General features: G+C 53.4%; 2 protein-coding genes across 4 annotated transcripts in view; one reads left to right on the top strand and one right to left on the bottom strand.

The window, feature by feature from the left end:
* Tpcn1 (two pore segment channel 1) overlaps nt 1-15,812 on the top strand; it is a 52,712-nt gene extending 36,900 nt beyond the window's left edge. The window contains exons 11-28 of the mRNA XM_028753929.1: nt 629-745; nt 928-1,052; nt 1,919-1,967; nt 2,274-2,337; nt 2,952-2,996; nt 5,611-5,667; nt 5,755-5,808; nt 6,104-6,176; nt 7,358-7,465; nt 8,288-8,359; nt 8,830-8,919; nt 9,725-9,840; nt 10,423-10,469; nt 11,069-11,137; nt 11,244-11,328; nt 12,467-12,606; nt 12,755-12,835; nt 13,648-15,812. Coding sequence (XP_028609762.1) covers nt 629-745; nt 928-1,052; nt 1,919-1,967; nt 2,274-2,337; nt 2,952-2,996; nt 5,611-5,667; nt 5,755-5,808; nt 6,104-6,176; nt 7,358-7,465; nt 8,288-8,359; nt 8,830-8,919; nt 9,725-9,840; nt 10,423-10,469; nt 11,069-11,137; nt 11,244-11,328; nt 12,467-12,606; nt 12,755-12,835; nt 13,648-13,761 — 1,506 coding nt within the window. The 3' untranslated portion in view covers nt 13,762-15,812. The remainder of the gene's footprint in view (nt 1-628; nt 746-927; nt 1,053-1,918; nt 1,968-2,273; nt 2,338-2,951; nt 2,997-5,610; nt 5,668-5,754; nt 5,809-6,103; nt 6,177-7,357; nt 7,466-8,287; nt 8,360-8,829; nt 8,920-9,724; nt 9,841-10,422; nt 10,470-11,068; nt 11,138-11,243; nt 11,329-12,466; nt 12,607-12,754; nt 12,836-13,647) is intronic.
* A 136-nt stretch (nt 15,813-15,948) lies between these two features.
* Slc8b1 (solute carrier family 8 member B1) overlaps nt 15,949-27,259 on the bottom strand; it is a 23,439-nt gene continuing 12,128 nt past the window's right edge. The window contains exons 9-16 of one of the 3 annotated variants that reach the window (XM_028753930.1): nt 25,669-25,728; nt 25,363-25,493; nt 23,907-24,048; nt 21,727-21,848; nt 19,793-19,946; nt 19,157-19,237; nt 18,569-18,636; nt 15,949-16,863 (exon numbers count right to left, since the gene is read on the bottom strand). In XM_028753930.1, the coding sequence (XP_028609763.1) occupies nt 16,666-16,863; nt 18,569-18,636; nt 19,157-19,237; nt 19,793-19,946; nt 21,727-21,848; nt 23,907-24,048; nt 25,363-25,493; nt 25,669-25,728 (956 nt within the window). In that variant the 3' untranslated portion in view covers nt 15,949-16,665. The other 2 variants (XM_028753932.1, XM_028753931.1) reach the window with 2 other exon arrangements.

The following is a 27,259-nucleotide window of genomic DNA, read 5'->3' as shown; positions in this document are numbered from 1 at the left end:
TGTGTGTGTGTGTGTGTGTGTGTGTGTGTGTGTGTGTGTGTGTGTGTCTGTCTGTCTGTCTGTCTGTCTGTGTGTCGATCTGAGAGGCCTTAGAAGGAACTGGAGCACTCACACAGAACAGCTTTGAAAGACAGAGTGTCTCTCAGATCTTCCCCACCCTCCGTCCCCCTCATTAATAAACTGATCTTGCTCTGGGGCAGTTCTAGAATGTTCCCTCCTGGCATGCAGGTTTTCTCCTTCCCGCTATTCCTGGAGCCTCACATGAAGCTGTGACTCACAGGAAAAATAACCCTGGAAGGAGGAGAAAGAGGAGAAGAAGGAGGAGGCCCCAGGGTCGAAGTCCATATGGCCTCTTCCCCTGGCCTGTCCTCTGGAGCTAGGGGAGCGGGAGAGGGTCCTGAGGAAAACCCAGCAATAGTGTCTTCAGGAGAGAAATGTACAAAGGACAGCAGTTCATGTCCTTGGCTGTCAAGTCCCTGTCCTGGGCAGTACAGCCCACTGAGGGTCTCCTCAGTCATCCCCCACTCAGGGGAAGCCAGATGAAACCCCTGTATGGGGACAGAGCGCGACCTCTGGATCCTTCAGGCTCACTTAGGGCAGCCAAGGACTCCTTGTTTGTCCTTTACAGCTCCTGGCCGTGGTGTTCGACACCTTCAACGACATCGAAAAGCACAAGTTCAAGTCTTTGCTGCTGCACAAGCGGACCGCCATCCAGCATGCTTACCGCCTGCTCGTCAGCCAACGGGTAGGACAGTGGGGGCAGGGTCATGGAGAGGGACTTCCTTCTCTCTCCCTACCAAAGAACATTCTGGCTTGGCAGAGCTAGTGACCCTGTGGCTGCCACACTGTCCATGGGAGAAATGCAGATGCCACCTTTGTCCTCACTGTGTCCCCCTGTCCTACCGCACCGCCTTCCTTCTCCCGCAGAGGCCAGCTGGCATCTCCTACACACAGTTTGAAGGCTTGATGCGCTTCTACAAGCCCCGGATGAGTGCTCGAGAGCGCTTCCTGACTTTCAAGGCCCTGAATCAGAGCAACACACCTCTGCTCAGGTAAGAGCCAGGTGCCACATCGGGACAGCTCGGCCAGAACTTCCTGTCCTGTAGTGGAGCAGCTCCGGGCCTTAGGAGGTGGGCGGCATAGTAGGGAGGCCTTTGAGAGATGCAGATTACACCACGACTCTCGCAAGGTCATGTTCTTTGGTAATCTCCTAACAAGCCACAGAAGCCAAACAATAGTTTCAGCCCGGTTTGGTTGAAAGAAAATGTCTAAGGCTGGGTATGATGGCCTGAGGCAGGAGGGTCACAAACTTAATGCCACCCTCAGCTATGTAGAGAGTGTGAGGCCAGCTTGGACTATTTCGGATCTTGTCAATGATGGTGATGATACAGGAAAGGGTGAGATGGTCCAGCAGGTCAAAGCGCCTTTGCCAAGCCTGATGACTTGAGTGTCATTCCTGGGACCCACATGGTGGAAGGATAGAGTTAACCCCTAAATGTTGTCCTCCGACCTAAAGGAAAGCGTCCCCCCCCCCCCACACACACATGCATGCATGTGCGCACCGAAGCTTGGAGGGCCTGAGCAGGAGAGATGTCTGGTTTCAGTGCTGGCCTTGAGGCTCTCTTGAACACAAGGGTGCTGCTCTCTCAGCTGGGTTCCCGTGCTATGACAGTGAGGGCAATGAGCGAGATTGCTATTCTGTCAGTCCCCGGAGCCCTCTCTTCCCCTCAGGGGCAGCCTCTGTGGGGGGGTCACTGTGGACTGAGTCATCCTAGCCCCAGAGGCAATCAGGCATCGGTGAGGGCCCTGGCTCAGGGCTAGGTTTCCATCTTCCTGTGAAAGACAGCCCTAGACAGGTGGGGGAGAGCAGAGGGTGAGTGTCACACGTGTGACCGTCCTCTCACTTTTCTTGTGGTAGCCTGAAGGACTTCTATGACATTTACGAAGTTGCTGCTCTACAGTGGAAGGTGAGTGTCCCTGCGTCACCACACAGCAGGTGGGGAGGGCTCAGCCTTCAATGGTGCATGTACCTCAGCCGCAGCCAGAATCCAGACCCCATGACCCAGCCTTCCCAAGGCTTCTCAGAGAGATGAGCACTATGTGGTCCATACATGGACCTTAGCCTCAGCTATCCAACTTATCATTCAGATCTCTAAATGTCACCACCATTCCCAGTGTAGCAGCAGGAGCAGGAGGCTGGCCCCTGTGGAGGTCTGGGCTAGGTTCTGGTCCCTGGTCCTGCCCTCATCTCCCCTGGGTCCTCTGCACTGCAGGCAAAGAAGAACAGACAACATTGGTTTGACGAGCTTCCCCGGACAGCCTTCCTCATCTTCAAAGGTGAGTGTGTGACACCAGGCTGAAAAAGGGCAGGAAGGACCCTGATCAGTAATTCAAAATCCAAGGGCCAGACAGGCACCCATAACCAGCGTACTGCAGAGGCTCAGACAGGAAGATGGCAAGTTTGCAATCATTCTGGACTACATAGTAAACTCCATTTCAAAAATAAACAAACGCCAGGCAGTGGTGGCACATGCCTTTAATCCCAGCACTTGGTAGGCAGAGGCAGGTGGATTTCTGAGTTCGAGGCCAGTCTGGTCTACAGAGTGAGCTCCAGGACAGCCAGGGCTACACAGAGAAACCCTGTCTCAAAAAACCAAAAAACAAACAAGCAAACAAACAAACAAGTAAAAGAATGCTAAGCCAGACACTCACTGTTCTTCATGGGATAGTCACCTTTCAGTTGAAGGCTAGGTTTGTTTTGTTTTGAGACAGGGTTTCTCTGCTTATCCCTGGCTGTCCTGGAACTCACTCTGTAGGCCAGGCTGGCCTTGAACTCAGAGATCCACCTGCCTCTGCCTCCTGAGTGCTGAGTGCTAGGGCTAAAAAGGTACACACCCGTGCCTGGCACACCTCGGACCCTCTAACCTTTATGTTTTCTTCTCTTCAAATAGGGATTAACATCCTTGTGAATTCCAAGGCCTTCCAGTATTTCATGTGTAAGTGTGAACCACCACAGCTCTGGGCCCCTGTCCTCCTGAGTCCTTCGTCTCTGAAGGTAGAGAAGAGATCAGAAAGGTGCCAAGCACTGGGTTGTGTCCCCAGTACTCCTAGAAAACAGACAAACAAACAAACAAACAGCAAAATTCTGAGATCTAGGCACGCCCGGATCGCCACGCTAATTACGTACAGAAGTGATCACATGTGGTCACTTCCTGGTCCTCTCTCCTCTCATCCCTTACTTCAGTTCAGTGTCTCTGTTGCAGCCCCGAGTCCTTTGGGAGCGCAGTGTTGATAGGACCCCTCCTGTTTCAGGATGCTTTTCCTCAGTAGACCTGAGTCCGTCACTGTGCTTAGTTAAGGAAGCAGCTCTGTTTTTGGTTTGCCTGTTTCCCACAAACCTAAGTCCTTATAATTTGGTGCTGAAGTCCAGAAAGTATTATGGTCTGACATGGTAGCCATAGCAACATCAAAGACAGTTGCAGGGGGTTGGGGAGGGGGACTAAGCTGAGTGTGGTGGCTCATGACTGTAGTCCCATCAGCGAGTGATTGGCACAAGTTCAAGGCCAGCCTGGCCCAACAGCAAGCTCTTATCTGAAGAAAACACATTCAGGGGCCAGAAATAGCATTTGGTGGTAGAGTGTTCACCTGGCACACAGGAAGTCCCTGGTTCCCCCAGCATCACACGGAGATTCAAGTCCCCAGTGCATCTCACATACTCGGCAGCCAGAGGGGCTGTGGCAGCTCCGTCAGGGAAGCTCCCTGAGCTCCCGAGGATTCTGTCTGGCCGAAGAGCTCTGTTTCCTTCTGAGAAGACCACATGTTCAGATGTTCAGAGACCACAGTCTGAGGGAGGAGCGGTGGTGGTCTCTCTCTCTCTTTTTTTTTTTTTTTTGTTTTGTTTTTTTGGTTTTTTTGAGACAGGGTTTCTCTATGTAGTCCTGGCTGTCCTGGAACTCACTCTGTAGACCAGGCTGGCCTCGAACTCAGAAATCCGCCTGCCTCTGCCTCCCAAGTGCTGGGATTAAAGGCATGCACTACCACTGCCCGGCTTGATTCCCAATCTTAACTGGAGTGTCTCCTGTGGCACAAGCACTTGACTTGTGTCCCAGGGTCCCAGCAGCAGCCCCACCACAAGACCATGTCAGCTGGACTATCACCCAGGGACACGTTTGCTCAGTGTGCTTCAGGTCCACAGAAAAATTTCCTGTCTCTCCATGTGGGCACTTTGGCAAGTCTTTTGTTGTTGTTCTGAGACTGGGTCTCACTGTGTAGCCCCAGCCAGTCTGGAACTCACAGAAATCCCCCTGCCTCTGCTTTTCTAGGTACAGAGATGAGAGGTGTACACCACTATACACTGTCCATCTTTATTTCATTTTATTTCAGATTGTTAGGGTTTCCCTGCTTTCATTGCACTTCGTATCATAATCCCATAGCCTATTTAAGAGGGTCAGCAAGATGGCTCAGGGGCTAATGGAGCTTGTTGCCAAACCTGAAGGTCTGAGTTCAGTTCCCTCGGACCCAGACAGTGGAAGGAGGAAGCCAGCTCCCACAAGTGGTCCTCTGACTGCCACAGGCACCTGGGGACACATGTCCCACCCTGGTCCCCACAAATAAATAGGAAATAAATAGACAAGCATATAGACATATAAATATTTATATTTATTTAAAGCTCTAAGAACTGGACATAGTGGCTGAAGCCTGTAACTCCTGCACTCCAGGTGCTGAGGCAGGAGGATCGTCAGGATTTTGAGGATAGCAAATACTAGGCTAGTCAAGGCCACATAACAAAATCCTGTCTCCAAAGAAAAAGTATATGCAAATAACTTCTACCTTAGATACAGAAGCACAGTTAGGCACCCTTCCTCCTCTGTATCGTGCTCCCCTAGTCAAGAAGTAGAGACCACAGCACAATAACACACAGAGAGGGACCACATGGTTGTGGATGGCATGCCCCTCGGCAAGCGTGTCCGTCTGTTCAGCCAATCTCTGACTCCCATTGTGTCCACATGTCCTCTGTGTCTAGATTCTGCTCCTGGGATGGATCCAGCAGGGAGATGATTGGGTAGAAAATCCGAGACTGTGATGTGCTATATTCAGGCAGTCATTTTGAGAGAGAAAAAAAAGTTTTACCTCTACTTTGTTATTTTATTTTATGAGTGTTTTGCCTGCCTCTGTATCTGTGTAGCATGTGTGTGCTGGGGCACTCGGAGGTCAGAAGTCAGATCCCTGGGACTGGAGTTACGGATGGTTGTGAACCACCGTCTGGGTCCTGGGAACTGAACCCAGGCCCTCTACGAGAACAACTGCTTTTAGCATCCCAGTCATTTTAAAGGTAGACAAACCCGTGCATACCGGCTATCTGGGCTGACAACGTGAACCCAGTTGCCATAGGGATATAAACTGTGCCGTTAGCCACTCCCGCCTGTTTCGCAAAGGAATTCCCTGATTGATTGTGGTCCATAGTGAGACCTCTAAGCAGAAGTGAGAATCCTCCAGGAATGACGTGTGGCCCAGGCCCACTCTGTTCATGCCCCCAGGAGGTCCTACCTATAGCCCTGCAGACTGGCAGGCCCATCCCTCTGACTCCCTCTCATGGCTTCTCTATCGCAGACTTGGTGGTGGCTGTCAATGGTGTCTGGATCCTGGTGGAGACGTTCACGTTGAAAGGTAAGCTCCAGCTGGGGCCCCTCCCTGCTTTACACAGAGCCCCTGGCTGACCGAAACGGCCACATCTGCCACCTCTCTGTCTCCTAGGTGGGAATTTCATCTCAAAGCACGTGCCCTGGAGTTACCTCGTGTTTCTTACCAGTAAGTGTGGTGCATGGCTCTGCCCAGCTGCTGGCTTTAACCCAACTAACTGTGAGCACCCCAACCAGCTACAGCATCTCATGGTCCTTCCCTAAAACAGAGCTGCCTTGAAGGACCCCCATCTTAGAGGTTAAGTCTGGCCCCTTTACCCTGCTTCAAATCCATATACTTCTTACTGGCCCCTGGTCACGCAAGGCGCTCTACCATGACCCTCAGCCTGGCCTCTAGCTGGCCCTCTCCCTGAGTGGGCTGGGGAGAACCCAGATCAGCCCCTGACTTCTCCCTCTTGTCTTAGTTTATGGAGTTGAACTGTTCATGAAGGTGGCTGGCCTGGGCCCTGTGGAGTACCTGTCCTCTGGATGGAACTTGTAAGTAGAACACATGTTCACCCTGAGGCAGAGATGTCCGTGTCAGCCATCTTCCCCACACCCGAAGGGCAGGTGGCTCTGGGGACACCCCGGAGGTGTAGAGGACAGCAAGTGCTGTCTGTTTATGAGCCAAGACTGCTCTGGTGCTCTTACCTAAAGCCTCTGGGGCCACCCACACCTAGTCCTCACTGGTCCCCGCTGGTCCCCACTGTCCCCAGAGCTGGCTCTTCCTAGTCATCAAGCCTTGTCTCTTTCACAAGGGCCACAGATGTCACCTCCTCTTGGCTGGCAGTGAAAGAAGCCCCAGGGCAGAGCCAGTCTGGCAGCACAGGCCTGTCATCCCAGCACTCAGGAGGTGGGGGCGGGAAGACAAGGAGTCCAAGGTCACTCCCAGCAAACAGCTAGATGTTTGCACCTAGCTGGGCTCTGCCAGACCCTGGTTGTTTTGTTTGAGACGACAGGATTTCTCTGTAACAGCCCTGGATGTCCTGGAACTCAGTCTGTATACCAGGCTGGCCTCAAACACAACACAGATGAGCCTGCCTCTGCCTCCTGAGTGCTGGGATTAAAAGCATACACCACCACCACCCAGCTGTGAGACCCTTTTAAAAACAAACAAACAAAAACAAAACAAATGAAAAGGACCATTTGGCTGCAATGTGGCTCTGGAGGCCGTGCACCCTCCTTGAGTTAAAGTTAACTTGTGTGTGAAGTCAGACCATACTCACGAGGACTTGGTCATCAAAATACAACCGGCCAGATCGAGAAGAAATCAGGGTGGTCAGCCCCCTCTGTCATCTCCACTGAGGGTGGGGTAGGGGGCTTATCCCTTGAACCCAGAAGTCCAAGTTCTGCCTGGGCGACACAGAGACACCATATCAAAGTAGGGACACACACACACACACACACACACGAATAAAAGACAAAAGGGCTAAAAGTTTTCGTGTCACACATAAGGGTCCCTGGGGTCAGAATGCCCAAGGATGACTCTCAGACCTGAGCTGCAGCTGGTGGACAGCCAGCTGTAGGGCATTGTCCTGAGCACACCAGGCAGGTGCAAGCTCCACTGTGTGCCATGGCTGGTCAGGTCTCCATGGAAGCCAGCTAAGAGCAGGGCTGCGGGAGGAAACTGGAAGGGAAACCTGGAATGTCACTGACAAACTGGCTTCCCTGGTCCCCAGGTTCGATTTCTCGGTCACAGCCTTTGCCTTCCTGGGACTGCTCGCACTGACGCTCAACATGGAACCCTTCTATTTCATTGTGGTCCTGCGTCCCCTTCAGCTGCTGAGGTGACCTGCAGGGCTTGGGAGTGGGCAACAGGTGTTGTGGGGTGGGGACTCTTGGGACTAGCCCATGAGATTTGCTAGCTGGTGGCAGGGCTCCTGTCTTTAGCCTGAGCTATTCAGGATGGGGGTACACAGTGTTCTCGATGGGCAGAATAGCCCAGCCTGCAGCCCAGGAAGAGCCACACTGTCTTTAGTGAGGGCAAGTCTTTAGCCATCTTACTTTTGAGGGAGTGGAGGGAGGTCCCAGGCTCTTTCCTGTTTCAACCTATGATCTTGGGTTCCTTATTCCTGCTGCCCAGCTTTTTCAGGTCCCAGTGGGGTCCCACTTACCTGTGTGCCTCAGGGCTTGAGCTCTTGGAGACTCAGGAGTCAGGGCTGCCGTGTCTACCTACCATGCCCCCACTCTGCCATTCCTTCCAGGCCAACGAGAGCTGTTGATGGATTGATTGATTGTGCACCCCTTTTCCTGAGCTTGTCTGATTATGCACCCCCTTTCCTGAACTTGTCATGTTATCTGAGCTGCTGGCTTCTCTCCACTCCAGTGGGGGACTTGCTGCTTTTTAAAAACCTCATGATGAGGCTAGCCCAGTCTATGGCTCCTCAGAGAGTCTTGGCCTGCCCCCAGTGTCCCAGGTCTGTCCCATCCAGTGCCACAGTCTATGAGTCCCCAAGGGAAGTGAGCTCAGCTGTGCAAGGTTTCTCAGCCTTGTCTTGACGTGGGGAAGAGGAGGGCTTACAAGATTCCGACCAATCCTGAGGAAGGGGTTGTGTGGCCTTGCCCCTCCCTGCTTCTGCGGTCCCAGCAATGTTGTTCTCCTTATTCAGGTTATTTAAACTGAAGAAACGCTACCGCAATGTGTTGGACACCATGTTCGAGCTGCTGCCGCGAATGGCCAGGTACTGCCTGCCTCTCGGCCTGCAGGTCCAGGCCGTATGAGGCTCGGGTAGGGGTTCGGGGAAGGGGAACCAGGAGGAATCTCAGGAAGGCCGGATTCAGGGGCTTGGGGGGTGGTCTTCAAAGAGACAGACTCTGGACCCTGCAGGTCCCCCTCGGCAGCGCTGGCTGAATTGTCTAGTGGGGAGGGCAGGGAGCTGTCGACTCACCACCTGTGTCTACGTTCACAGGTAAGGGGTCACCTGTGAGCCTACCTTCACAGGTAAGGGGTGCATCTCTGGTCAAGAGGCATCTGTCCCTAGCGTCCCCCACAATGAGCCACACGGCCCCTCCCCTGCAGACACTTGGTGATGGTCACTTGGCCAGGGCTAGGGGCATGCCTCCCGCAGTCAGTGCCGGGGGACCAGGACACGATGCAACTGCCCCGTCCCCTCCGTCCCATCCTGATGACCCTGTCCCTCTGCCTCCCCAGCCTCGGCCTCACGCTACTCACCTTCTACTACTCCTTTGCCATCGTGGGCATGGAGTTCTTCAACGGGCGGCTGACTCCCAACTGTTGCAAGTAAGTGGCTCCCGGTGGCTTTGCTGCTAGGCTGGGCACACAGAGTGACAGTGTGAAAGCCAGCATCGGCCATCCCTAGCAGGGCTCAGGCCTCGGTCGACACACCTCCTCCTCCCCAGAACCAGAGCAACCCTTACCCCTGATACACCCCAGGAAACAATGAGACCTGGCAAGAGACCAGAGAGATGACACGTGGCAAGAAGGTGGCAGGGCTGAGGGATGAACAGCGAGGGTGCCCCTCCCCCTCCCCTCCCGTCCCTCCCTTCCCGTCTAAAAGGAAAAGAGCACGACCCACCATCACTGTGTCCAGCTACGACTGCCCCCACAGCCTTGGGCGATGACAGGTCACCAGTGACCCTCGTATGTATCCAGCTGATGGCTGCACCAAGAGTCCATAACAGTGGTCACCATACCTTGGCAGTACCTCTCAGGCCCGGGACACAGGGCATAGCCTTGCTAGTGAGCTCCCTGGTGTCGTGGGCACCTAACTCTTACAAATGGCAGAAGAGTATGAAGCTGGAGTGTGACCAACACAGTCCCCTCCACGTGGAGCAGCTGAGCCAAAGCGGGGATGCACGGGTAGTGCCCCAGAGGAGCCTGGGAAGGCGGAGGAGGCCCCCATCTCTCACCACCTCCGCCTCCTCCTCTGCAGGTTATAGACATGCCCAGTAACGGTGCATGGGGTGGGATATAGATGGCTCGGACAGGCAAGGACACCCCTAGGCGGACCTCGGTTTCCATGCTTGTCCCAGTGAAGGCGGTCAGTCATCTTGTAACCCTCCTGCCCTCTTGTCCCCCTCGTCAGCTCCAGCACGGTGGCCGACTCCTACCGATTCATCAATCACACGGTGGGCAATAAGACCAAGGTGGAGGAGGGCTACTACTATCTCAACAACTTTGACAACGTCCTCAACAGCTTCGGTGAGAACCTAGACGGTACTCCCGGCCTTGGTCCGGCTCAGAGCTTTGTAAAGCCTCCCTCCACAGCCACTGGGTGCCCTTCCTGGGGTCCCTTCTACAGCGGTGCTGTGGGACTGTAGAACAGGCGGATCCAGGCTCGCCCAGGCCCCAGAGCTCACAGCGACAGAGACATAAGAGGCCCTAGCTGGAGGCCTGCTGTGTCAGCATGGCGTGCCTCAGTGCCAGCAGAGGGGACCCAGCACACCACTGCCATTAGGGTAGTTATGCAGCCCCTGACGGAGGTCCTGGGGCTCCTCTCTGCTCCCTGGTTCCTTGCAAAAGCCAGATGAGGGGAGGATATCCCCATGCTGGACTGGCCTCTCGAGGGAAGGGAGAGCCCCTCTTGGGGCTCTACACCCAGTAAAGTCTGTTGCTCTCTCCTTGCTGGTAGCCTTAGCCAGAGTTAGCCCACCAAGGACTCTTTCATCAAAGGATATGTCTTTTGGAGGAGAGGTTGGGTGACAGGCCTCCTTGCAAGCAGTTACTCAGGGACAGAGTGGTCCTTTGACATTGGTCTGAGGCATACCCTCACTTCCCCTGCAGTGACCTTGTTTGAACTCACCGTTGTCAACAATTGGTACATCATCATGGTAAGCTCTGCCCCCACCCCCATCCTCTCTCAGGGCCCAGGAGCCATTTCTCTTCCCGTTCCTTCAGGATGTGTGGTCTTTTATCATGCTCTAATGGAAGACTCCCCAGTGTGGGTGGCACCACCCCTCAGCTCTGTGCTGCTGGCTGTCTCCCCTCCCTGCGCCCCCTGACAGCCTCTGGGTATCTGACTGTTGGTCAGCAGTATGCCATGGCAGGCCCTGTGGTATGAACCCGTAGTGTCAGCTGCTTGGGAGGCTGAGGCAGGAGAATCGCTTTAGTCCACAGAACTGTCTCTAAAATAAAGCAAAGAGAATATGGGAGGGAGGGGCCTTCTTCCCCCGAGTTCCTTAAATCCTCTTCAGCTGAAGACTCTCTGTGCTGACCTGGGTTCCAGTCAGCCATGATGGAGAGGGCTGGGATCTGATGCTACGGAAGGAATGCTCAGATCCGAGGAGCAAGAGCCCCCTCCCCAGGGCCCCTTGCCCACAGGGAGGGCCAGGGAAGAGCCGAGTGTCACCTGGCTTTGGGCCTGGGCTGACAGACTCAGGAGACAGTGGTCCACGCTGCCCATGAGCTCACTCCCTCCCTCCCCCTCCAGGAAGGCGTCACCTCACAGACCTCCCACTGGAGTCGCCTGTACTTCATGACCTTTTACATCGTGACCATGGTAGGTGTCGCCACAGCCATTCTCTTCCCCCGCCCATTCTCTTTCCCGGGGCTGCAGTGCCCAAGAGGAAGGGCCGCGACCCCCACACTGCCTCTCCTCTGGCCAGGTGGTGATGACCATTATCGTGGCCTTCATCCTGGAGGCCTTCGTCTTCCGCATGAACTACAACCGCAAGAGTCAGGACTCGGAAGGTCTGTACGGGTGTCCCGCCCCGAGCGCTGGCTGCCCGCTGGCCATCCCCAGGCCTGCGGTCTCAACTGCGGTAGCTCCGCTTTTGCGTCTGCCTTGTCTGTCCAGACCTCATTTATATCCATTGTTAGACACCTCATGGAAAAATGCCCACAGTTTCTAAAAGTATAACAAGTAGCCGCCATCCCTTCATCCTGAGCGGGAAAGGCTGTGGGAGGAGGAGCCCTTCCTCTCCCTTCCAACCCTGTACAGACTCTGACCGGCACAGGACAGTGGGACAGCTAGTCCTGTCAGCCGGTGCCACGTTTTCCCTGTAACACACTACAGCCAGCAACTCCCGGTGTGAGCCTTCGGTGCAGCCTTGCTTCTTTGTAATACACTCAGACCACCACAGGTCCCTATTCCAGCCGTGAGCAGCTCACCGTAGAGGTGAACAATGTCCCTTCTGCAGCCCAGTGGCCTGGCTGTCCCCGCCGCTTCCTGCCTGTCCATTCTTAGCTGAGTGGCAGCTCAGTGTTTACGTGCTGTGCACGTACCAAGCCCTGGATTGCAACCCCGAACTGAAGAAAGGGAAGGAAACGCACATCAGATCAGACTTCCCATTCCTACCGATTCTTTTTTTTAATATATTTTTTTTCATTTTTATTTACATGAGCACACTGTCGCTGTCTTCAGACACACCAGAAAAGGACCTCAGATCCCATTACAGATGGTTGTGAGCCACCATGTGGTTGCTGGGAATTGAACTCAGGACCTCTGGAAGAGCAGTCAGAGTTCTTAACCACTGAGCCATCTCTCCAGCCCCACCTGATGCTTTTCTATTTTCTTGGACACTTTCTCTTCAAGCCCTCTCTGTGAGATAGGTGCTCATGTAGCCCAGGCTGGCCTCAGACTTGCTAGGCAGCGAAGGCTGGTCTTGAGGTGGTCCATTCAGTCTCCATACTCTTAATACTGAGATTACCACACTCTGCTCTCCCTGATGCCCCATGTCCCCGTAAGCCGTAGGCTAGACATAGTACTTTCCTGACGTACACACCCTGTTAGTGAGGGGAGGGGGAGGAGGGAACACTGCTTGGGAGAGAAGATCAGACTCCACAGTAGAGGAAAGCAGCTATGGGACCTGGCTCTCCCCACCCTCAGTGGACAGTGGCATCGTCATCGAGAAGGAAATGTCCAAGGAGGAGCTTCTGGCCATCCTGGAGCTTTACCGAGAGGTGCGAGGCACCTCCTCTGACGTCACCCGGCTGCTCGACACGCTCTCCCAGATGGAGAAATACCAGGTAAGGAGCCACGGGCTCCGCAGCCGCCAAGGGGGCGGGGCCTGCCACGTGGCACCCTTGCAGAACCCTCAGTGGGGTAGGCCCAGCCCCAGGTGAGTCCATACCACCTGCAGCCACGCATGCGTCATGGACTCCCGTTCCTCCGTAGCAAAATTCCATGGTGTTTCTGGGACGTCGATCGAGAACCAAAAGCGACCTGAGTCTGAAGATGTACCAGGAGGAGATCCAGGTAGGGGCAGCGCCCCGGGAGGTGCCCTTCTGGTGGAGGCTCGGGAAGGCTCCATGTCCTCCTTGGGACTCAGGACCAAGGCCCTTGGCAGCCTCGATGCTGATGCGTCTTCTGATACTTTGCTGCATTCCTGGGTGGTCTCTCTCCCATCCTGTCCACTGCACAGCCATGCTGACCCTTGGAGGGCGGTGCCCCCTGTGGATCCTCTGGGGTCTCTGGGACTTCCTCGGCAGCAGCTTCATTATCACAAGGCGTTTTTGTTGGCTCCCTTACATAGGTGGAGGCCACTGAGCCTTGGTGTCACTGACAGACCCCACCCCAAGTGACAGAACAGGCAGAGCAGTGGGCAACTGCCCAGGAGCACTCCAGGCACCGCTCCCAGCCTGCCCAGCCCCTCTGCTGTCAGTTTCCCCTCTGCTAATGAGGGCATAGCCTCAGGCTGTCCCTGGAGAATTCTTTAAGCTCTGACTTAAGGTCTGTGGCTTGGGTACTGTTTCTTTAAATATAGGGGAGCTGTTTAATGCTTGCCCCACCAGAGTGCCCCAGACCCTGGGAGCACCTGGATTTCCGGGGAAGCTGGGAGGTAAGTGGCTGTGAGTTTCTGAAAGATGTCCCTGTGGCCCAGTGGAAGGCGGCAGCAGCCATGTCTGAGCCTGGGACCTGGCCTCCTCCAAGAGCCTGTGTGGGCCTGGCTCTGCTGTCCTCCCCCAAGCAGAGGTTCTTCCGCAGTCCCTCCGGGGACATCACATCAGCTGGGGGAGCGGGAGACTTGGCAGGTGAGCCACCCTCAGCAGCACCCACCTCTTCTCTAGGAGTGGTACGAGGAGCATGCCCGGGAACAGGAGAAGCAGCTCAGGGGCAGTGTGCCTGGCCCTGCAGCCCAGCAGACCCCTGGCAGTCGCCAGCGCTCCCAGACCATCACCTAGCCGGGTTTCATCATGCCAGCCTCTTCTATGCAATAACACCATAGTATTATGTACTACGATGTATGGAAACCATGTGTGTATGTAGACACACTCATATATATGCACATATTTACACAGAGACAGAAAGGGACTAAGCCAGGGTCCGTTCGAACCACCTCGCTCTGTCTTCCTGACCTCCAGAGATCGGCTTAGGCTGGAGGCCCAGGCCTGGCTGAGATCTTCCTACTGTGGAAAACTCTGGAAGCCCTCTGCTCAAGAAGCTCCTTAAATAGGCTGTCTCATGTTAGCAATGCTGGCTTTCCTGGGGGACCTTGACTGCGTCCCTGCTGTGGCCTCGGGCTTCCCTACCTGTCCCCAGGCCACCACAGGTGTCTGTGTCTGGTGTTAGGGACAAAACCACTAGGAAGAAACCCCACATCCTGCAGGATGGCACCCGTGGATGACAAAGTGTTAGAAGGTTCCCTTGAGGGATCAGTGCCCGGGACCCAGTGGAAGCTGACAGAGGCCAGAGATGGCTGGAAACAGCAGCAAATACCCTCAGGCTTCCAGTCCTTTCTTGTTGCTGAAACAACAACCTACCACAGCCTCCCAGGGGAAGCTCTCCCGGCAGGAGAAAGCCAGCTCTAGGCCCTGGGAATCTGACTTGCTCAGGAGAGTTCCTGTGATGTGGTGCAGAAGGCAGCCTCCCTCACCCCACACCTTCTTACAGTAGATGCTGTGTTTGGGGAGGAAGCCACACACAGCACAGGGACACTTACTGCCCAGCACAGCAGTCCCTAGCTTGCCACCACACCATGGGTAGCTGCGTTTCAAGGACTCTGAGGCCCAATGAGTAGTGGCCTCTTCCAGAGTTCTCATAAGCTAGGTGGGTTGGGGAGGAGGGAGACTGGTCAGCCGCCTTGTGCGGTGCCTTGTGGGAGTTCTTTTGAAGCCACCACAAGGTGGTGGCTGGGTAGTGCGGTGGCAGAGGGATGGAGCCCTGGCCACTTCATCCTACTGTCTTGTCCAAAAGGGGCTGAAGATGGGCAGGGTTGCCAGAAGTTGCCTGATACCCCTGCTAAACTGGCCTTCCAAACCTGCTATTGCTTGGGAGTTGGAGTGGGTGGACACAGGTCCCCTCCTGGTCTCCCAGCTGCTGAACCAGGGGCCAAGCTGGAAAGTGGATGTTTTTACTTTTAAATAAAGCACAGCCCCCACCCCCACCCTCCCCCCAACACCCTCCAGGAAAACCACAGTCAGGAGACTGGCAAAGTCCCTTCCACTTCAAAGAGCTCTTGGCCTCTATGGGATCTCAACCTGGACTCTAGGCCACAGCCCTGAGAAGCAGCGTCATGCCATTTACGTAGTTGGCTGCCTTAGCTTCTGTGTATGAGCACCATTTTGGAAGCAGAAAGAGGAGAGGCCTATAAAGAGGGCTTGGGACCTCTGAGTATCCAGCTTGGTTCTAGGCCCTTCCTCTACCCCAAGTTCCTCCCTAGGGGAGCAGGCTCAGGTGGAGGGACCGGACTTGGGACCTGATGTAGAGATACTAAAACCCCTGGGTTTAGCACGTACCAGCCAGGTGCCTGAGAGAGATAAGGCTGTCGGGTCAAACTGCAGCCTGTCACGGAGCCTGAGAAAACCTGTCCCCACAGAGTCACCTTGAGCACACACCAAGCTGACCCTCAAACTTGCTAGCCGAGCAGGGAACAGACTGTCACCCAGGGCTGTAAGCTGAGACCCTCCTGGGATCCTATCTAACCCAGATGGCCCTTCCCTCAATTCGGCTGAGTGGGAATGGTGGCTCTGAATCACAGCCCAGCAGGGCCAGCTATGGAACCACGCCTTCTCCCCCACTAGGGATGAGACAGTCTGTGGGAGCAGTGTCTGGCCCCTTCCTCCTTCTCCTCCCCCACCCCAGCCTTACTTACTCCACACACCGTGCAGACAATCATTTTGTATGCGTTAAGAGCTTCTTCGTCGTCGTCGGAAGGTTTTATACAGTGATTTGTTACCTAGGAGCCCACTGTGCCCAGATTTCTGGTGTGCCAATAAAGACCCTCTGCTTTATAGACACGGCTGCAGCCTTTGACTTCCAGCTTGTTGGTGGGTGGGACACTACTGACCCCACGTCACACACACACACACCCCAGCCTTAAGTTCACCTGCCCAGGCAAAAAACCCATGAGACTTGTGGGACTCTCTTGGTACACTTGAAATAACTCGTCTTTTATTTTGGGGAACAACAAACAACAGTCAAGTCTCTTAGATACAGCCAAAGGCAGTAAGGGAATGAGTGGCACTTTTTTTTTTAAAAGGCTGGTCACACCACTTGCAAGACTCCCTCAACCACCAACCCCAGCTCCCCTTGAGGTAGGCACAGGGCCCAGGCTGGCTCCTGTTTTTGTGATGGGGGAGCCAGAGTTTGGAACACAAAGTTCTACAAGTGTTTAGATCCACAGTCCAACACGGCAGCCACCGACCGGGAAGGGCAGTGCCCGCTGCTGTCAACTTGACCTATTATTTCCTCTAGCTGACCTAACACGGAGCCTGAGAAACCCATTTTGGTTTCCACGTGCGTGTGGAGTCTGTTCAGGCCACCCTGCTGGTGCGCAGGATTCAGCTGACCCCGCTGAGACTGGAAGAGCCTTTGACAGAGCCACAGGGCTGCCCTCCCCAGAGCCTCGCTGTCATTCAGATCCCGTCATTCCCACCTGGGATTGTCCCCAGCAAAGCCAGCCTCCAGATCTCACACTAAGGCTGTTGGGTGGCGGCAGTCAGGACATTCCCATCCATGCAGAGCTCTGGCGGTGACAGACTACCTTCTTGGGAGCTACATGGGAACCACAGAGGGTCCCACTCCTGTTCTCCCCTCAGAAGGCTAACAGAATCACCCCCCAAACCTCCAGGCCAAAGCAGCTTCAGTCAGACCTTCTTCAAGTGAATCACCCCGAATTCTGTGAGTAGGACCACGATGAGGAAACAGAAATAGAAGAGGAGGAGACAGAGGCCATAGGCCTTGGTGAGCTGGAAACACTGAAGCGGAACGGAGACCAGGGAGAAGACCAGGCTGAGGCCCAGGGCACTGGCCAGCACCCACACCAGCAGTCCGTCTGGCTCCAGCTGTGTGGAGAATAGGAATTGTTCAGTACCCACCCTGGAAGCCTTCTGGGCCACGTGCACCATGAAGGGGCTGTTGGGTCCTTGGTATACAACTATGGGGGTCTGCCACGTGGACCATCAAGACTCGGTTTCCACGCCCTATTTTAGGGGGTGCTGGGGATTCAAACCCAAGGCTTCACGCATGCTAGGCAAACACCCTACTAACTGAGCCACAACTTCAGTCACCCAACGACCCTGCCCTATAGCTTAGTCTGGCTTTGAACTTGGGCCAATCCTCCTGCCTCAGTCTTCTATGTACTGGGATTATAAATGTGTACCATGTGTGGCTCTGGCTGCATACGGCTACGTAGCATGGACTTTTACGTAGCCATGGACGTGATCCTGCATCCAGAGATCACTGTGCAGACAAGACTCAGGAAGCGAGCAGAGCAGGGTGTAAGAGGCCCTGGGCTGGGTATGGAAGTGCCCCTTAGACACATCTTTCAGCCCTTCCGTGTTTGAATGGTGGAGTCGAAGAAATGACAGTTGTGTGAATGAGCGCATGTGTTTGGTGCTTGCTGTCTGTCCGGTGCTTGCTTGTGTGTCCCGCCCTTCTTTACCAGGCCTGACTTCTCTGTAACAGTGGCTCCAGGTGCAGGACCCAACATTTAACACTGGGTGTGCTGGGTTTGTTTGCTTTGTGCAACATCTTCCTGTATAATGTCACCAAGGTATCCTGCCTTGACATCAGGGTTGGGGAGTAGGGGTGCGTGTCTCGTCTGAGGAGGCTCACATGCCTGTACTGGTTGTCTAGCCCTGTCTTTTGGAGTTTTCCAGCCTCTGAGGGGAGTTTCTTAAGCAGAATCCCTTGTATAACATATACTGGCCCCAGAGAATCTTGTTTAAAATGCAGATACAAGTGTGTTTGCCCGGCTAAACGAGAGTCGGTATCAAAAACAGGAAGGGTGGCCAGAAATGGATCAGTTGGTAAAAAGAGAAAAAAAAAATTCTCGCTGAACAAACAGGATGACCCTGGGTTTGGATCTCCTAACATGCCTGTAACCACTGCAGCACTAAGGGGTGGAGACAGAAGGATTGCTCCTGGTGATGATGGCCACTAGCCTAACCCAGAATCATTGAGCTCCAGGTTCAGTGAGCTAGCTCCCCGTTTGGAGCGATTGAGGAAGAAAGTCACTGGAGGTCACTCAATGACGGCTGTCAGTTTCTGTGTCCGTGCAGGTGTGTATAACTGTACACACACACACACACACACACACACACACACGCAGAGCAGGTTCCAGGGTTAGGGGTGCAGTGATGGTATGATGCTTAGCCTGTGTGAGCCACAGATTTGACTCTGCCGGTTTGCACAAATGGCAGATTCCCAGACTCCACGTCCCAGAACACAAGAACCCAGGCTATCCTGGGTGTTTAAAACCCCTCCCTTAGTATACTGGACCCCACCCCATCTTATTCCAGCTCCTCCCTGGAGCCATCCAGGAAGTCGGGATGTGTTATCTATCACTCCACATCGCTGGCAAAGCCCAGAGACACCCCACCCAGTTACATAGGGAAGATTTCAGTCACGGGCCCAGGACCGAAGCCTCAGGCCACCCGCCCATTCCACGCAGGCTGTGTCTCAGTTACTTTGTCCTGCTTGCAGGGAAACGCCTTCCAACCCCCCATGCAAAATATTTTCAAGATATTCTGCCATCCCACTACTGACCTTCACCTCCGCAGCATGGTTCTGGACGATCTGCAGCAAGCAGCCCAGCCCCACACCAACTAGGAGGTCTGCCGTAGGTTCAGGAAGCTTTGCTGGAGACCACGCTCAACCCTGCAGCCCTACCTCATGGCGGCTCAACTCCAGCCCTGGGCTCAGAGGCCCCTCAGCACACAGGCTTCTTCACTGTCCATAGCCACCCTCCCTGGGCCTCAGTGTGAATAACTCTAATAAACTGGGTATCAAAAAACCAGTTCGCCCTCGGCCTATGGAGGTCAAAGGGAGTGTCAGATATGCCTGATACCTGTGAGGACTCAGCAGTTGGGGGAAACTGAGACTAAGTGACCACACCCCTGTGCCTTACAGAAGGATGGGACAGGCTAGGGCTCACTCCAGGTTGCTTCCTTTGTACTAACCTGAGGCTGTCACAAGAGTCTCACAAGATTGGAATCTCAATATCCCGTCCACAAATACAAAAGTGAAGCCACAGGTCCCTGGCCTGTCCCAAGGGTGGGGTGCTCAGAGTCCACCAGAGGCTCTCAAGAGCCGAGACACCACAGGAGGGTCTCAGAGAAGCCCCGCAAAGGATACTGAAGATGATGCCGCCGAAACAGGCAGCGAAGGCCATCCGAGGGTATCCCTGGCGGGCCAGCGTGAAATCTGAGAACGCATCTGCACAGAGAGAACTCGGTGTGAGGGGCAGGTTCCTGTTTACATAACTAGTCAGTCGACAAACAAGGATAAAGCCCCACCTCCCTTAGGGGGTGTAGCACTGTACCCCACAAGCTCTCATGGCATCTTTGTGTGCTTTAGGTAAGATGCTCAAAGAGCTAAACTGAGAACAGCTAGATTCTAGACTCCCAGGTCCATGCTAGAATGGTCCTGTTCGGTGTGTAACCTGGCCAACCATAACTGGCTCCTGTGGACACACACACACACACACACACACACACACACACACACATTAAACATGGTTGGCTGTAATGGGTTTCACATCCTTCCTGAACTCTGGGGATCTGCTGAGCGTCTCAAACATCAAACTAGGAAAGACTCTATAGGATGTTCCAGTCCAGTGGTGGTTTAGTGACACGCTCCCTCAGACTCCTAGTGTCACTCAAAAGTGACAGCGGGCACCCCGCTGGTGCAGAGGAAGCACACCCTGGATGTCCTCTCTAGCTATGAGTATGGCTAGGGAAGAGAAGAGCCACCCACCAAGATCCAAGTTACCTCCAATGCTGTTCCCCCAGGTCAGGAGGGTCAGCCCTAGGACGGTGTTGCTCAGACGGAAGACCACACCCAGGGACCGCAAGATGTTCACCACCTCCGTGGCAGCTGCATTGATCCACAGGGCGCTGGTCAGGAAACCCAGGAAAGCAAAGAGCTGAGGAGAGAATGGGGATCCTATCTGTAAACTGGGAAGGAGGTACCTATAACCCATATCAGGGGGTGTGTGTATGTGTGTGTGTGTGTGTTGACCCAGTGGCAGAGTAGCAAAGGTGGTGGGACCCAGACAGAGGAAAGGGGCTGGGCTTGAGAGATGCTCGCTGGCAGGCCTGAGGCCCTGGGCGCCATCCCAGCGCAGCTTTCTTCAGAAAAGGAAGGAGCTACACATGAGATCAGGGATGGCCCTTACAGACACAACTGCCATCAAAAGAGACCAGACATGAAAGGCACGGTCTACTATGATGCCCTCGATGTCCAACACAGCTGGGGTGTGATGGGCACTGCAGAGCGGCCTAGGTAGGAGTGTCTCAAGTTCGAATCCAGCTTGCTTAGCAAGACCCCAAAAGAGGGCTGAGGATATGGCTGAGTGGTAAATTCTTGTCTTGTACCACAAAGAAGGGAAGGATGGGTGGATAGAGGGAGGGAGGGACAGACGGACAGATAGAGGTACAGACTGATGGACGGAGGATGAACAAAGGAACTTGCTCTCAAGTCTGACATGCGACACTCAGTCTTCCAAGTCCACAAAGTGGAAGGAAAAAGCCAACTTCCACAGGTTATCTCTGACCTCCACAAACACACCATGATGCCTTGCATGCATGCGATAAAAAGAAATATTTCAGCCGGGCAGTGACAGCACTTGGGAGGCAGAGGCAGGCAGATTTCTGAGTTCGAGGCCAGCCTGGTCTACAGAGTGAGTTCCAGGACAGCCTGGGCTATAAAGAGAAACCCTGTCTCGAGAAAAAAAAAAAAAAAAAAGAAAAGAAATATTTCTTCTTTTAAAGAAAGAAGAAAGGCAGGTGGATGTCTGAGTTCGAGGCCAGCCTGGCCTACAGAGTGAGTTCCAGGACAGCCAGGGCTGCACAGAGAAACCCTGTCTGGAAAAAACAAAAAACAAAAAACAAACAAAAAAAAAGAAAGAGAGAAAGAAAGAAAAAGAAAGAAAGAAAGAAGGAGAAGAAAGATCCAGAATAGGCAAATCCAGACAGAGAGAAAACAGGTTGCAGGGGCTGGTGAGGCCAAGGCTACCAGGCACACAGTTCTGAGGGGGTGAGATGGCCTGACACTGCTCACACAACTCTGAAGGAGAGAAACCAACCCATTGGCGCTTGGGCACAGCTCAGTAGAGCAGTGGCCTAGTGTGCTTGAACCCTGAGTTCTAGCCTCAGCACCCGGAAACACAACCACACCTAATCCCAGCCCTGGGAGTCGGAGGCAGGGGGATCATGAGTTCAAGGTTATTCTCGGCTACGTAAGGTCAAAAAAGCAGAAAGCAGGGGCTGGAAGGGTTGGCTCTGCGGTTAAGAGCACTTGCTGCTCCTGCAGAGGATCTGGGTCAGTTCCTGGTACCCACATTGGGTGGCCCATAACTGTAGGTAAGTCCTGTTGCCGGGGATCCAGCGCCCTCTTCTGTCCTCTTAGGGTACCAGGCACGCACATGGTGTGCGCAGACACACATGCAAGCCAAACAGTCATACACATAAAAATAAATAAATCTAAAACACACACAAAAAAAATAAGGGAGCAAACAAACAAACAAACAAACAAAAAACCCCAAAACATAAAAACTGAAAAGTATGTGAGTAATATCTCAATAAAATTAAGCCTAATTCACCTCAAAGTGAAAAGAAGCCCAAACAGGCAAATGGCTTGGGCTTTGGCTCACCTACAGGACAGAAACACACCCAGGCCACCCATCAGAGGCTGCCAGTTCTTACCCGGTGCAGCCTAGGAGGTTCTTTGTTAGATGTGGCAAAGAAGGTCACTGAAGCCAGGGCTGTGCCCGCGATCACCACCACAACCCAGACAGGAAGTAGGCCACCAATCTCATAGACGCCATCTGTGGGGCAAGAAAGGGAACTGGGATCCCCCAGGCTTGGCTCCCCACTTCCTCCCGCCAGCCCCCACATTGACGCAGAGTAAGTTCAGAAGTTCAAGGCTGGTCTCAGCTAAGTAGAGAGTTGAAGGCCCGTCATGATATAAATGAAACATTGTCTCAAAAATGCCAGAAAGGGGGCAGGGCGTGGCACAGCATGCTGAGGGAGCATCTGGCTTTGCAGACAGAGCACCTAGCATGCACAAAGCCTGAGTTCTTTCTCCAGTATCACATAAACCAGACACGGTGGTACACGCCTGCAATCTCAGCTCTCGGGAGACGGAGGCAGAAAGATCGGGAAGTTTATGGTCATCCTCTGCCTTGTAGTGAGTTCAAGGACAGTCTGGGGTACCTACTGAGACTATCTAAAATTTAAAAAAAAAAAAAAGTGAGGGGCTGGAGAGATGGCTCAGTGGTTAAGAACACTGGCTGCTCCTCTTCCAGAGGACCCAGGTTCAATTCCCAGCACCCACATGACAGCTCACAACTATCTGTAAGCCCAATTCCGGGATATCTGGCACCCTCACACAGACACACATGCAGGCAAAACACCAATGCACATTAAAAAAATAAAATAAAATAAAATGAAATAAAATAAAAAGTGAGAGCTGTGGCGTGTTCCACACTTAGTTGTGTGAGGCCCTGGGTTCCATCTTAGAAAGCCCTGACTGTAAAGTAGGCTCCAGACTTCCCCTGATGGGAGGCAGGGCCCTAATGGACAGAAGCTGCAAGGGACCAGGATCCCAGGTACTCCCACCTGCCTCCCTCCGATCCCTTCCTTACATCCTTCTGTAAACTGGGGCACGCATCACACAAATGTGGTTCTGGGTTCACCCTGGCAGAAAAGTCACGTGATGCGCACCCATGACTTTGGCCACAGGTTCCCATCCCACCAACCTTGGGTTGAGCAGAGGTGTCAGAAGAGAGAAATGAGGTGTGTGTTACCTCGGAACATAAGAAAAAATCGGGGTGAAACCAGAAAGCGCCTGGTGAGTCTGTGTGCTCTTCTGCCAAAACAAGGCAAAAATGAAATTGCCATTCCGGGACCGATGGGGAAAGCCAGCGTGGTGGGGCCGGCAAGTCATTCTGAGGGCAATGGAGGGTTCTTGGGTTTACATGCGCTGCCTACACTCATTCAGGAGCCATCTCTGGATTCTGCCAGGTTTTCCTTCAGGACTCAGGTCCAGATCTCAAGATGATAAACCTGGGAGATTTAGTGTGAAATCTCAAATTCTGTAATTTTTTTTTAAAGACAGGGTCTCACTGATAGTTCTGGCTATCCTGGAACTCACTGTGTAGACCAGGCTGGCTTCAAAATCAGAGGTCCACCTGCTTCTGTCTCTCGAGTGCTGGGGTTGATTAGAGGAGTTTGGTACCACTCGAAGAGAAACCTAGTTCTGTAAATTTTCTTATAAGTAGAACTGGAGATGAAATCCAGCGCCCCAGGTGCTAGGCAGGTGCTCTATCTCTGTCCCCACCCATCCCACAGCCCTATGAAAGCCTTTGATGGGTAGAGGGCAGGACTTGGCCCTAGGGCCACCTGTCTATAGCTCCATCTACAGGCCAATGATAGGGAAGACTCTTGGATGAGCGTGCCCTGTTCTGATGAGACTCTGGGATAGGAGGAAGAGGAAGAGGAGGAGGAGAGGAGTAGGAGAAAAAGGAGAAAGAGGAGGGGGAAGAGAAGAAGGAGGAGGGGAGGAGGAAGAGGAGAAGGAGGAAGAAGAGAAGGAAGAGGTGAAGGAGAAGAAAAGAGGAGGAAGAGGAGAGGGAGGAGGAAGAAGGGAAGGAGGATAAAGAGGAAGAAGAGGAGGGGGAGGAGGAGAAGGAAGAGGAGGGGGAGGAGGAAGAAAAGGAAGAGGAGGAGGAAGAGAAGGAGGAGGAAGAGGGAGAGGAGGAGAAGGAAGAGGAGGAAGAGAAAGAGGAGGGGGAGGAGGAAGAAAAGGGGGACAAAGAGGAAGAGGAGAAGGAAGAAGAAGAGGAGGAGGAGGAGGATCGAGGCAGTGGCGGAGGGCTACTCACAGACCCCTGACTGCAGTGTCAGGACCAGGACCAGGGGGCTGATGACCAGCTGCAGACAGTTGAGTGGCCGTTTCCAATTCCGATCATCTTTGTCGGGGTCCACGACGGGTACTGTGAGCAGCAGCAAGAACTCCACAGGCAACTGTGGGATTGGGAGGGTGTCAGCTGGAGTGGGGGGCTCGGCAGATGCTCCCCTACTCTGGAGTGCTAGGTTGCTGTAAAGCACCCACAAGCAGGCTCAGCCCCATGCCTGCGTGCGTGCATGCTGTCCCCATCTCTGCTCCCGCCTCCTCTGAGCCAGGATTAGAGGAATGTTCCCCACACTCCATTTATGCAGTGTGGGGATAGGACCCAGGGCTTCAAGCATGTTAGGCAAATGTTCTACCAGCGAGCTATGTCCCCAGCCCAACAATCCCCATTTTATACTGAAGAAAACAGGAGCTCAGATGACATCACAGCCACAGGGTGGAGACATAGTTCATTCTTTATTCCTGAGACTAAAGAGGCCTAAAATCTACCTAGGACATTGGTGTGTTTTCTTGTCCAGGAAAGACACCTTTCTTCCTCTATAGAGTACGAACAGCCCTTGCTCAGGTCACCAGCCAAGCTTGAGAACTCAGTTTCCCCAGTACGTCCCAGGCTAGCCACTAAAAGGGCATTTCAGTAGACTCCAGCTGTCGGGACACAGCAGCCGGGGATGATGGCACTTAGCTTTTACCTCAAGACTCAGGAAGCAGAGGCAGGTAGATCTCTGTGAGTTCAAGATAAGCTTGATCTACCTAGAGTTCCAGGCCAGCCAGAACTACACAAGTAAGACCTGTGTGACCGTTTGTATGCGCTTGGCCCAGGGAGGGGCCTGTTTGGGGTGGGTGTGGCCTTGCTGGAGTAAGTATGCCACTGTGGGTGTGGGCTTTAAGACCCTCATCCTAGCTGCCTGGAAATCAGTATTCTACTAGCAGCCTTCAGATAAAGACGTAGAACTCTCTCCAGGCAGTGGTGGCGCACACCTTTAATCCCAGCACTTGGGAGGCAGAGGCAGGCAGATTTCTGAGTTCAAGGCCAGCCTGGTCTACAGAGTGAGTTCCAGGACAGCCAGGGCTACAAAGAGAAACCGGTCTCAAAAAAACAAAAACAAAAACAACAAAAAAAAAACTCTCAGCTCCTCCTGCACCATGCCTGCCTGGATGCTGCCATGCTCCTGCCTTGATGATAATGGACTGAACCTCTGAACCTATAAGCCAACCCCAATTAAATGTTGTCCTCATAAGGGTTGTCTTATTTCATTTCAAAACAAAAAATTCAAAAAAAAAAAAAGAAAAAGAGTTGTCTTGGTCATGGTATCTGTTCACATCGGTAAAACCTTAACTAAGACAATCTGTCTCAAAACAAAGCAAATCAAGAGCCCACACTGTATGACAGTCACAAGGCTAAGAGCTCGGAGCCTGGTCTCTCTTACCTTGGCTACTTTCAGGAGCCTGAAGGGTACTGACTGAGTCCGCCACTTTCTGTAGTCCAAGGGATTCAGGGCTTGAATCAGGATCTGAGCAGTGGTCTCCTGACCCAGCAACAGAGGCCGGTATTCATCTCCTGTGTGGTCCAGGCAGGTCAGGTGTAGCCACGCATGGCTCGTCCAGGACGGCCTATTCCCCTTGCTTCCCCTGCCCTCCCAACCCAGCAGAGACCCTAAACCAAGCCCCAGCTCAGCCCAGGGAAGGCTGGGCCCTGGTGTCCTTATGCCCGTGGGTCCAGGACACAGCCTCACCATAGTCATAGCTGTTGGTGTTGGACGATATCTGGTCCTCCTCTGAATCAGACAGCAACTCTGTGGGAAAGAGGAGCAGGGCAGGCACGGTTATCATGTTCCCATGACATCTCAGAACCTTCCAGAACCATCCCGGGTCAGGGGCTCGCCCCTGGGATAGGGCAGAGTTAATATACAAGTGTCCAGGCCTTTCTCCCTCCCTCCATCCCTTCCTCTTTATCCCCCTTCCTTGGCAGGGTCTCCTGTAGCCCAGGTTGGCCCTGAACTTCTTCCTGGCTAGGCACATCACCCTAGCACTGGGATAATAGGTTCACACCACAATGCCTGCTTTATACAATGGGATCCAGAACCAGACCATGCCAGATACACACTCTGCCCGCTCTGCCTGAGCCCTCACTTTAGCTTTCTTGGCAATGGCTACACACACTCAGAAATCCCTACACCGTGGGAACATGACTCATAGAACATTCTCAAGGCTATGGCAATGCTCACCAAACAGGCAGGTTGGTGTCTGGATGCTTGCCCTCCCTCCCTCCTTTGTTTCTCTCTGCTATCTATTCCAGGCTATCCTAGAATATATACATACACATACACATGTATATAAAATATCTATTTATTGTGTGTATATGTATACATGTTTACATGGGCACCCCTGTAGAGGTCAGAGGACAACTAACAGGAGTTGGTTTTTTCCCCTCCAATATAAGGATCCTGGGTCTCAGGTCCTCAGGCTTGGCTGCAAACATCTTTACTTGCTGAGCCATCTTGCTGCCCCCAGCCCTGGGTTCTGCCTCCCATGTGCTGGGTTGCCGGCACACCCAACAAATGATTACAATGCTTTCTGGTTTGTCTAGAATGTTCCTCTAAAGTTCCAGCTCTCACTAGGCCTGGAATCTGGGAAGAGAAGCCTGAGAAGAAAGTGGCCCTCATCCCTCACCAGGCAGGGACAGGTCCAGACTTCCTTCTGCCTCTCTGTGACCTTGGTCTCTCTCTCAGAATCACCTGTCTTTTCCCATCCCAACCTGCCAAGCGTCCATGTATCTGCAGACCCAACAGAGGGGCAGGCTCTGAATTCTAACAGCTTGCTTAGCGGAGAGGGGAGAAATCCTGGCAGGCTTCCTGTAGGAGAGCCCCCAGTCTCTCTATGCCAGAAATGAGACAGTGCTGCCCTCTGCAGTCTCACGGGCACACACACAGGCTTTATGCAGACTGATAACAGAATGGTTGGCAGGTTCCCTGATGAGGCCTTTGGGTCTGGGTCAGCAGCACCCTGTGCTGGAGTACTAGTTCCCTATTCCAGCTCCTTGACCAGGAGAGGATTTGATTTCTCCATGCATCAGGAGTGAAGTTAGAGTCCCCATACAAAAGAAGTGTCACCAAGGGGATGGAGTCACATGACATGCCTGGCCTGCAGAAAACACTTGAATCCTGTGTGCTACTCCTAATCTGTGTGTCGGGTGGGTATTTGTGAGTGTGTTTGTTTGCAGATGTGCAGTGTATTGTGTGTGTGCACGCATGCATGTGCGTGTGTGCAGTGTATTGTGTGTGTGCAGTGTATTGCATGTGTGCATGTATGCAGTGTATTGTATGT

Source organism: Grammomys surdaster, unplaced genomic scaffold, assembly GCF_004785775.1.
Source record: "Grammomys surdaster isolate TR1022 unplaced genomic scaffold, NIH_TR_1.0 125976, whole genome shotgun sequence".
Classification (NCBI taxonomy): domain Eukaryota; kingdom Metazoa; phylum Chordata; class Mammalia; order Rodentia; family Muridae; genus Grammomys; species Grammomys surdaster.
Note: the sequence above shows the minus strand (reverse complement) of the source record. Positions and strands in the feature narration are given on the sequence as shown.